The following is a 12,231-nucleotide window of genomic DNA, read 5'->3' on the forward strand; positions in this document are numbered from 1 at the left end:
CTCCTCCGTTATTCGTAATTTGAACCTTGGTAGCTGCTTAGCAACAGTATCTTGATTCGTCGAACCCGATTTTGGGCATTTAGTTATCCAGGCTAATTAATTAATGTTGATTTCTTTTGTCTGTAGGTTAGAGGTTTGCCAGTTAAGGGCAGGCTTTTCGTCCCAATAAGTTCTTACTCGGCTCATCTTAGTCTAGTGACCTTTGGAAGAATTAAAGCAATTTGAGAAACTCTTGTTGACTTCTGGAGTTGGGAAAGTTTTAGTCTCAGATAATGTGCTAAAGACAAGCACAAATCAAAAGTAATAACCAAATACACAAAAAGAGATTTTTTTTTTCTTTTATTTAATTAAAACCATGGCATCCATACTTAAAAAGATTATTAGATTATATGCAGTGCAGTGCATTTTTTAATGTATTTTAGTGTAGCTATATAGCCAGTAGCACATTGTTATGGGTTACACCCATACGTAGGGGAAATTTAGAGTGTCCAATAAGCCTACCCTGCATGTTTTTGGAGTGTGGGAGGAAACCGGAGTACCCGGAGGAAACTTGTAAAAAATATAATTTTGTGCTGCCTTTTATATCCTGCTGCAATTGGAGATGATGTCTTTATGGAAACTTCTATTTTCTTATTTTCCTTTTTCAGAACTATGACCTACTGGTTGAACTACATCCTTTCCATACTGTACTGCAGTGAAAACAGCCACATTGGCTCATATTTGGAGGAGACACGCAGTTGTTCCTGCCCCTTCGAGCACCCCAACTGTCAGGGTCTGATTCCTTGCAAAGTGGGTGAAGGTACATCCTGTGGCTCCTGTTCTTATGAGAACCGTTCCCGCTGTGCCACGTGCAACCAGGGTTATATGCTTAGTCAGGGTGCATGTCGCAACGAAGTACCAGACTCCATCGACCATTACATTGCCTTTGAGACAGACCTGCAGGACTTGGAGTTACGCTATCTACTGCAGAAACGGGACAACCGCATCAGCATTCACGGGATCTTTGTCAGCAATGATGTCAGACTAAATAACTGGTTTGATCCATCCTGGAGAAAGAGGATGCTGCTGACTCTAAAAAGTAATAAATACAAGTCAAACCATGTCCACATGCTTTTAGGAATTTCTCTTCAGATTTGCCTTACTAAGAACATTACATTGGACCCAATGTTGTCTGTCTATATAAACCCATTTGGGGGGAGTCATTCAGAGAGTTGGATTATGCCTACAGACCAAAATAGCTACCCTAACTGGGAGAGAAATAAATTAGAGGTTGCCATTGACTGTTATAATTGGACTTTGACTTTGGGCAACAAATGGAAAACATTTTTTGAGACAGTTCACTTCTACTTACGGAGTCGGATGAGAGGCCCTTCAAGTAATGGAAATGGGACTGTATATTATGAACCTTTGGAGTACTTGGAACCAGGACAAAATCTTGGCTACATGAAAATAAACAACATACAGGTGTATGGCTATAGTATGCACTTTGACCCAGATGCAATCCAGGACTTAATTTTACAGCTGGACTACCCCTATACTCAGGGATCACAAGATTCTGCCCTTCTGCAGCTACTGGAGATCCGAGATCGGGTAAACAGGCTTTCTCCACCAGGAGCTCAGCCTTTGGATCTCTTCTCTTGTTTGTTGCGGCATCGGCTTAAACTATCCTCAACAGACGTTGCTAGGATCCAGGCTGCACTGCAGACATTCAGTGCCAAACAGCCCGACGTGATTGAATATGAAACAACAAAATTATGTAGCTAATAATTGGCCAGGGGGCCGAGTGCATAGATGGAAAACATCATACACACTCATGGTTATGGTTGAGAACAATTTTGTTTGAGGGACATTCTCAATGTCACTAAGATTCTCATGATTGCATTTTCAGCCTTCATAGAAATTCGTGGAACACTATAATTTCATCACTATCTCACATTCTTTTTTCACAAACTGGCACTTGAACATGCTGTACTTCCAATATAGACTTTTTTGATCGCTGATACATCTCCAACACAAATGTGCATTTTTTAATAACTCAAAGAATGTTTCTGTTAACCTCATTCACTGTCTTTGATGGATATAGAAGCTGCAAATGATTGGAGGATCAAACAATGTAATGCTCTCTGCTCTCAAATATATTTTTAGACCAGCATATTTGATTGTTTTGTTCTTTTGTTGTTTTGTTTTGCAGACTAGATTTTACAGCAAAGACAAACTGTATCCATTGCTGATATATCCTGACTGTTTAGTTTAACATGCACCCTCATTGGCAGCTCTATTTTCAAGATTTCCTGTCAATATACCAATTAAGAAAAGGAAACATCTTAAACATATTTGTATGAACAGAATATATACAAATATAAGAAATACATGTATTGCATTAGAATTGCTCAAAATACATATTGATCACAATATGCTAGATGGGTGTTTATTTTTATATTGTTGTTTGTGGGGAATATATTGTGTATAATATTGTCTTATGAAATGTGTTTATACACTAAATAAAAATCTTTTTATGGGTGATATGTAGATAGTGTAACATGAGGGGCACTGTTTTTTTGGTTGGTTTGTTTTTGTTATTTTTGTCAATAGTTTGATAATATTAAATCATTTTCCCAACATGACCGATTCATGATTACATGTGAAAACCTTGTTGCAGTAATAATTATACGCTGTAATTTACATTATTTAATTCCTAGCTCCTGTTCAAAAATACTATACCTGGAATACCCAAAAGATGTTTTCAGATCACAAGCCAATTACTATTCTTGGATGGGGGGGATTGTAGTTAATGAAACTGTACAAACTTGATTATTGAAACTCTTAATTTGCATACTTTTTCGAGTAACGTGAACACAACACATTTCACTAAAGATCTAAGTAACTGAGTTAGTTTGCTGAACTATAAGAACTTAATTACTTGTTTTATTTGAACATACTGTTTCTGACACAAACGTTATTCTTCTTATACAAGGTGACCCAAACAGATGGATATTTTTTAAGTATGTATTGGCATAGCTGAAGGTGAAATCACTGCAAGATTGTGTAAACACTCTGCCATTTTATTAAGCATGGTGAATTCAGGATAAACTTCAAAGTATGCCAGCTCAGATGTTGGAGCGGTCAGTGAGGAATCTCAACAGCAGATTTTAATACAGCATTCAAACAGGAAGATTCAATCTTAAGGATGAAATTTCAAACAAATGAAAATTCCATCTATGTTTCTTAAATTGCATATCTTAAAGGTTTCACTTACCATTAACAAGATGTGTCTTCCATCATGATTGGTCATATTCCATTGTTAAAAAGTTCCTTTTTTCGTGACCCTCTATATTCCGGCAGGAATATGTAGTTTGTATAGCACAAGGCTGCCTCTTTTGTGTAATGTAAGTAAGCACAGATGTTTTGACTGATTAAGTTTTGGATATGCATCACAATTCAATGTAGTATGGAATCGTAAGCACAAAAGCCAGTTTTGTGTGCATAAATACATATCATATATGATAAGTTGAAGTCATTGTTTGCCTCATTTTCAAAACATTACATATCCATCAGTAGACACTTCCTACTCTGTAATCTTAAAGATTGCTGTGTTTCATGTTCTTGTTCATTTAAAATGAATACAACCCTTACGACACATTACAACAATGGATGATGAGCGTAGGCCTTGAAGACATTTTGTGTTGCCATGTTAGCAAGACACTATTGCATTGAACTTTCTCTTATTCGCTCCAAAACATCTCTCCAAAAACATAAACCAGGTGTGTGCATGTGGAGGATGACATAGTGAAAGGGGCATATCGGAGGAAAATGCCTTTTAGACAGGCATGATGGTAAGGCAATTTTATGTTCAGTGGTGCACCAACTAAGTAGCGTTGATTAATCAACTTACTTGAATGAGCTTTATTGTAATTATATGGCCTCAAAAGTATCCATACCGTCAAGCAAACGGAAAAGGAGAAACGATAACATTTTACTTTTATAAATGTACACAAAAAAACTGTTTTTGTGGACATAAACACATTTTTGTACATACAGAATACATACTTGTGCGCAAACGATTTATTTGTAGGTTGTGTTTAAAAATTAGTTCTGTACATCATTTTATATGGTATCATATTGGAATTGTATCATAAATCAAACACCATATACTCAAATCTTAACCATTGATGAATTGTAATCAGTTGATTGCAGTCAGAGGTTGCTTGTTTCAGAACAAACCTCATTAGATAAACTGTCCATGTTGGACCAGTTGGAACAAAAACCTCCCTCCGATGCAGCTCTTTGCGGACGAGCTTGGACACCTTTGACCTAAACTGCTCCAGATAAATTGGCTTTTTTTTAAGCTGATTGTGGCTCCACTTTATGTACTTCCCTTTTCATTAAAGAACATAAGTCATACCTGTACCATAAAGTGAATTGCTATCCATCAGATTTTTTGAGAATGCCAAAGGATGTGGGATCGTGTCAAATTACATTCACATTATACTGCTAATAGTTTTTACACACCATCTTTTTACTCTCACTTTAGTACCGGGGAAACATCACTATTAGTCTGTTACACTTGAGTTAGAATATGCAACCTATATATTTTTTTTCTAACTACGTGCAAGACTTATAATTCCTCCTAGAGTGCTGTTTCACGATGATTTAAACATACCCACTATTTTTTACTTTTTTTTTTCTAAGTAAATGGCATCCTACAGTTTCTATATGATCACACGATATCTTCCAGGGCCTGCCGAAGTGACTCAAGAAGATTGCAGGACATGATGCCTGATTCAGATTTTCTTTTAGTTCAGATTGTTTTGGATTGGATAATTTTATTCTTCCCTTATTCGGGAAATTTCATTGTGACAGTAGCAAGAGGGTGATTAGACAGAACAACAAAGCAAAAGCACAAAGTACAAAGCAAATCAAAGTAAATGGGATCATTAAGAATCACCAAATCAAATCATTAAGACAGAAAAGCAGCAAAAAACACAAAACGAGCAAGAGTAGGGAACTTCTGCAGACTGTGACCGAGGTAGAGAATATGCAGAGTCACTCTTCCAAGCTTATCCGCACAGTTCTTCAGTAGTCTGGAGCTGAAGACAACAGTAGCAGAGTAGAACTCCTCGACTCTGTTTCCGGCCTGGTAAGCGCCGACAGCTCTTCCATCTTATCCCATGATGGAATGGTTGGTCTGAAGGGTTGGTTCTTCTCCTGGCACTTTTGTCCAGCTCCGAATTTCCAGCGGCATTGAGGTGTTGCTCCTTCTGCTGCATATTGTAACAGCTAGTCCCATGTGTATGACAGCATAGGCATGGCTGAATAGTTCCAAAAAAGAAGTAGCAGAAAGAAGCCAGGCTAACAGAACAAGGAAAGTTCTAAAAACATTAAAGTAAAACATATAAAGTACAAAGTAAAGTAAAAAGGAATGTATTAAGAAATATTAAAATGTAATTAAAAAAAGATAGAAGGGCTGTAAAACACGAAAAACAGAGCTACTGCCACTGGCTGCCGTGTGAACGGCGCCATCTTGGGAAAAAAAGTGGAGCTTTTCATATTCCAAAGACCTATGCAACTTACAGTGTGAACAGAACTCCTCCATCAACTGACACATGCGTACTGCAATACGTCGTAAAAAATTTTTTCTGCCATTCATGTTTGTTTCCATGTACTCCTGTTTCCTCCTGCATACAAAATATGCTTGATAAACTGGTTGAACACTCTAAATAGCCCCAATGTATGAGTGAGTGGTATCCTTGTGCCCTGTGATTGAGTGGCTACTGATTCAGTGCTTGGTGCACATATCGTTGGCTGGGATAGGCTCAAGCACCCCCTTCGACCTTTGTGAGGATAAAATTAATCAATGAGCGTTCTTTTGTTATTGTCTTCACTTGATGATGATATATGGGCCGCACTCAGATATATATATCTCATCTCATTTTCTGAACCGCTTTATCCTCATTAGGGTCGTGGGGGGTGCTGGAGTCTATCCCAGATGATTCCAGGCCAGAGGCAAGGGACACCCTGGATCGGTGGCCAGCCGATTGGAGGGCACGAGGAGACGGACAACCATGCACACTCACACTCATACCTAGGGGCAATTTAGAGTGTCCAATCAGCCTACCATGCATGTTTTTGGAATGTGGGAGGAAAACAGAGTACCCGGAGGAAACCCACGCAGGGGAGAACATGCAAACTCCACACAGCTGTGAGGCCGGCGCGCTAACCACTCGCGTCACTGGGCCGCCCTCAGAGATATATAGTGGGGCAAATAAGTATTTAGTCAACCACAAATTGTGCAAATTATCCTACTTGAAAAGATTAGAGAGGCCTGTAATTGTCAACACGGGTAAACCTCAACCATGAGAGACACAATGTGGAAAAAAACAGAAAATCACATTGTTTGATATTTAAAGAATTTATTTGTAAATCATGGTTGAAAATAAGTATTTGGTCAATACCAACGTTCAATACTTTGTTATTTACCTTTTGTTGGCAATAACGGAGTCCAAACATTTTCTGGTTTTCTGTAACTCTTCACAAGCTTTTCACACATTGTTGGTGGTACAGACGCTTCCCTACTTACGAACATTCGAGTTATGAACAACGGTACATACGAACATGTCTGCAAGTTCTGTTTATGTCGAAAAATGTTCGCAAGTTTGATTTTGTATTGCGCGCCTTTTTCCGAGTAGTGCTTCTTTCCGCCGCTAATACCGACGCCTGGTGCTGTGAGAGCTCACCCAGCATCCACCTTCCTCTGCCCAGTTCGTTGCAGTGCGTAAGTTGCGTAAGTGTGTGACGTATCTCCAGTGCGCAAAGAACCTTTTTCATTTTTATCCTTAAATATCTCGTGCATCCATTATTCAATATGGTTGGTGAAAAACGAAAGGCTTCTAGTGAGGGAGGTGCAAGGAAGAGGCAAGCCATTTCATTTGAAACGAAAGTGGCGATAATAAAGAAGCTTGATGCGGGTGAGAAAATAGCGACCGTTACACGGGCATACAACTTGAATCGTTCGACCGTCGGTACCATTTATAAACAGAAAGATCGAGCAGCAGGACCCAAATATTGAACGTTGCACAAAGGTTGCAAATCAATTGAATGATGCCATACAGTGCTACCGCATCATTTATGATGAAAAAAAGAAGAAAACTGCAATCGTCATTAGATAGCTTCTTTCGGCCAGTTTCTAGTAAATCTCTCTCTCTCTCTCTCTCTCTCTCGCTCTCTCTAATATATGTATACAGTACTGTATGTATTCTCTCGATTTTATTTTTAAAAAAAATCAGTACAAACCAATGCGTGTTACTAATACAAGCCTTAAACATACAAATGCACTTATATAAACCTTCAATATACTTATATAGGCCTTAAACATACATTATAATACAAAATATAGCACTGAGCAACTTACGAAGAAATTCACCTTATGAACAATCGCTTGGAACCTAACTCGTTCGTAAGTAGGGGAGCGTCAGTCTTTTGGCCCATTCCTCCATGCAGATCTCCTTTAGACCAGTGATGTTTTGGGGCTGTCGTTGGGCAACTCCCTCCACAGATTTTCTATGGGCTTGAGATCTGGAGACTGGCAAGGCCACTCCAAGATCATAAAATGCTTCTTACAAAGCCACTCCTTTGTTGCCCTGGCTGTGTGTTTTGGATCATTGTCATGCTGAAAGACCCAACCACGTCTCATCTTCAATGTCCTTGCTGATGGAAGGAGATTTTCACTCAAAATATCTCGATACATGGCCCCATTCATTCTTTCCTTTACACACATCAGTCGTCCTGGTCCCTTTGCAGAAAAACAGCCCCAAAGCATGATGTTTCCACCCACATGCTTCACAGTGGGTATGGTGTTCTTCGGATGCAATTCAGTATTCTTTCTCCTCCAAACACGAGAACCTGTCTTTCTACCAAAAAGTTCTATTTTACTGTCAAAGCCATTTTCAAGACGGACTTTTCAAGAAAAGCCGGACATCATTAAGAGAGGTCGGACAACTACGAAGCACAACCGGGGAACGAACCTTTTCAAAGGAGGAAATAAAGGAGGATAGATTTTGTGTACAGATAAAAATGATTTTTGGTGAGTAAAATATGGCTATATTCCTAAATAATTTTTCATTTGTATAAGGTCATTATTGATCCTTTTTATATGTGTCGCAGCTGTAGCTGCAGCAAAGGTTTTATAGCTATAAAATTGTTCTTGAGGGTTGGATTGATTCAGATATAGAATTGAAGGCGTCGGTTTGAAATTCACGGCCCGCCACTGAAGTATTCACTTTATTAACCAATTAACAAATATATTTTCTTTCATAGTTTGTTCTTGTTCTTCTGTCTACCTAATGGCTACGCTCTCAATCTTTTCAACTTCTCTTACCAATCCTCTTTTGTCCTCTGCCTCACAAAACAGAGTGACGCTCGGCACTGTACTGCCCCATCTCTATCAGAGATAGCTAGACTGTCACCCACAAGCTCTGTTTAATCACTCAGCCAACCAGACAGTCCAAAAGCTATCTGGCAAGTATATTGGCACAAAAAGAACAATTGGAGAAGGGAGAGAAGCAGTCAAAGAAGCAGTCAGATGGGCATATTCATTAGGAATCACTTACTTAAGTTGTTTGGAAATGTTTCTTTTAAAAAACATCATGGTAATCAGCTAATTTTGTTAGGGTTCAGCTGCTGGCCTTCTAGAAGCTTTATATTGAGGAATACTAATGGCTTTCTAGGTCGATTTTACGGGGGAAAGGACTTTACATTTTTCTTTTGAAAATGACTCACTTTTCCTTTGTTTAGTTGATTATGGTTTTGTTTTTATGATTACAAGTGTCTTGTTTTTATGATTACACCTTAATGTCACCTGTTGTTGCCAGTTCCTTGTGTATGTGACAAATCAGTTACCTCATTGTCTCTTTAACCCCGTCAAATCCTCAAAACCCATATAATCTGATTGTTCCGGCAGGTTTTAATGTGAGTAATGATCACAAACCGCTGAAAATATTTCTTTCTCATTATTTTTCAATGAAATATTCAGAACATCGGGAATGGAGATTTTTTTGGGATCTAAAAAAATATTGGTGTACTTTTCTAATCCTTTCTTTTCTTTCTCGTCAACTACCCAATTCTTTCATCAAATGTAGTATTTAAGACTAAGGACAATGTAATCTTTTGTTGGGAATGGTGGTCTGGTGTTTTTTCCTTGTGTGTCCTGCATGATTGTTCATGAGCGTCACCTGCTGTGTCTTTTCTGGCTCTCCTTCCCTTGTGTGACCCACGTGTTTGTTATTGCCATCAACCCCTGTCTGTATATTTAAACACTGTTTGTGTGCCTTGGCGTGGTATATATGGTATACATGACAAAGTGTTTTTTGTCTTGGTTATGTTTGCCTTTCGTCGGTGTGACTGTCCCTTGTTTTCGTCCTCCCTATTTGAGTTTGTATTTTTATTAATTTTTTTTCCCAGGTGATGGATTAATCATTAATACAATTTTAATCAAACAGGAGACATCTTTAACATACACTGATTACAACTTGCAAGTGAAAATCACTCCCGATTCGTCTTCATCCAGGAGGATTCTGAAAAACGGTATCCTCTGTCCATTTTGTCACGCCATACTCAAAACATTTAATGTAATCTGATTCAAAACAATTGCATAAGCTAACCGAATAACACCATTAAGGTCAAAAAACAACTGCGAAACCAAAAACAACTGTGTAAGATATTGCAGAATAAGCATAATACTTTCTTTATAAGGTAAACAAAGCAGCCGTATTTTTAAACAATAATGCGATTATTGCCATCTGCCAGAGTCCAAGTCAAAGCAATTTATGAGTCCCTTGTAGATCAGCATCTTTGGCCTGGAACAAGGTGTTTCTGTTCAGTCAATAGTCCTGAAAACAATTAACTGGCCTCGAAAGCAGCTGTGGGGGAAAGTGTCCTCTTACTTGGTCCCAACATAAAGCACAAATTAATTTATAGCTTTATTACCTATTGAAATACTTATGAACATATAGAAACATCCCAGAATAAATCCAACACCAAGTTTTATTGTTTTTAAGGTTATTTTCCAGTTATTTTCTTACATTAAAACCGTAAGTTGTACACCAGTACTTGCCGTTTATTGCTTCCTGCTCCTACATTCTGCTCCGCTCCGCAGCCGAGGCTGCACATAACAGACAATTCATTCGTTCATTTTCTGAACCGCTTTTTTCTCATTAGGGTGTGGGGGTGCTGGAGTCTATCCCATCTGACTCCGGGCCAGAGGCGGGGAACACCCTGAATCGGTGGCCAGCCAATCGCAGGCCACAAGGAGATGGACAACCATGCGCACACATCCATACCAAGGGGAAATTCAGAGTGACCCTTCAGCCTACCATGCCAACCCAACGTAGAGAGAGAGAGAGAGAAAAACGATTTTTTTGATTGGATTATTTATTGAATTTATTTATTTCTACAAGCGTAGCACTAACCGAGACACTAGCAGGATTTGAGTGCTTTTTTTGTTTTTCAAAATTTTTCAATTTTAGTTTCACGTTTTATGCTCAGTTGTTCCTGAATTGGTGGTAGATGAGTGTAATTACTGTAGATGATAGATGGGTTGTACTGGCTGAAGAGGATTGGGTAGTACACCTTTTTGCCAGCCTCTGCATTGAGGCAACAGGAAGTCAAGAAATCTGCTGTGAAGATGATGTCGACGTCGCAAAAAAACATCAGGACGTTCTGGTTCATGGAGAATTTAAGAAAATGTTTCTTTAAATGTAATTTATTTGAACCTGCTACGCGACAGTGACCATCATTCCTTTAAAGGTAAAACCATGGTGCTGTTTTACGTTGGAAAAAAACCAAATATATATATATATATATATATATATATATATATATATATATATATATATATATATATAAAGAGAGAGAGAGACAGAGAGAGAGACAGAGAGAGAGACAGAAAGAGAGACAGAGAGAGAGAGAGAGAGAGAGAGAGAGAGAGGTGTAGAGGTTCACTCGACCCAGTTAGGTGCAGGCAGGCGCGAACTCCATTCCTTCTGGTGGCGTTATATTTGTGAGTGCGAATGGTCGTCCAACTCTCTGTGTGCCCTACGGCTGACTGGTGACCGGTCTAGGGCGTACTCTGCCTTTCATCCAAAGTCAGCCAGGCTAGGCTCCAGATGCCCCCGCAACCCTGACGAGGATGAGCGGTAGGGAAGATGAATGAATGATTAACTAAATACATGGCACTACAATTAACACAGCAGGTTGTCTCCTATTTTCTATATGCCAAAGATTAAAAAGAGCTATTGGTTCTGGCTGTGGAGATGTCACAATGTCGATGCTCCTTTTTGAGAAACAAGCTCAGGTGCCATGACTGGCGGTCTCTGGTGTTTGTTTAGTAAGTGTGTCATTAGTTTAACTCACATCCTTGAAATTTCATAAATCCACACTAATGAACTGAATCCCTAAACTTCCCTGCTGCAGAGCTCACATTAATCCAAGCACTCAAACTCAGCAGCCAGGGTCCCACCACTCATTAACCATGGCAGATATCAAGATCGGAATAATGAGGAAGTTCTCGCAAGTCAGAAAATATATTAAGTGGAAATAGCATGAGAGAACAGAGAGAAAGAGCGCGACCTGAAATTAGAACACAACAAATATACTCAATATTTTTTAGAGATGGCGATGAACCCTTCTGGTCCTTGGAATACACAATCAATACAAAACGTACTATACTGGTTAAAGGGATCCCTTAACCTGGGTTTGATCAAACTGTAGGGGTTCGGTGAGTCGGTCTCAGGGGTTCGGTGGAGACTCTATCAGGGAGGTCAAGACACATCGACTCATCATGTCTATACACGATAACATGCCCCGCTTAACCAACACTGGCTGCAGATGATCACAGGACATTGCTTGGCCAATCAGCGCTGCGATTAATTTATATATCTTGAATTTGAAACAAAATCATATTATATTTTACACTATAGTAGGGTTCGGTGAATGTGCATATGAAACTGGCGGGGTTAGGTATCTCCAACAAGATTAAGAACCCTTGCACTACAGGGATCAGATTAGAGCTAAAGACAGCTACTGTAGATGGATCCACAACAACTAAGGAACGAAGGAGTCAATGCACAAAAAAATTGAATTAATTAAACAAAAACAGCACGACCGAGTCAGCGAAAAAACTAAGGTTTTTAAAATACGTACAAAAGAACACAAAATACAAACATCAAACATCACAGC

General features: G+C 38.9%; 1 protein-coding gene across 4 annotated transcripts in view; it reads left to right on the forward strand.

The window, feature by feature from the left end:
- Positions 1-3,133, forward strand: part of LOC144069376 (BMP/retinoic acid-inducible neural-specific protein 3-like) — a 57,891-nt gene extending 54,758 nt beyond the window's left edge. For 3 of the 4 annotated variants that reach the window (XM_077594742.1, XM_077594743.1, XM_077594744.1), the window contains one exon: positions 648-3,133. In XM_077594742.1, the coding sequence (XP_077450868.1) occupies positions 648-1,764 (1,117 nt within the window). In that variant the 3' untranslated portion in view covers positions 1,765-3,133. The remainder of the gene's footprint in view (positions 1-647) is intronic. The other variant, XR_013298459.1, reaches the window with a different exon arrangement.
- The last annotated feature ends 9,098 nt before the right edge of the window (positions 3,134-12,231 follow it).

Source organism: Stigmatopora argus, chromosome 24 (genome assembly GCF_051989625.1).
Source record: "Stigmatopora argus isolate UIUO_Sarg chromosome 24, RoL_Sarg_1.0, whole genome shotgun sequence".
Taxonomy (NCBI): domain Eukaryota; kingdom Metazoa; phylum Chordata; class Actinopteri; order Syngnathiformes; family Syngnathidae; genus Stigmatopora; species Stigmatopora argus.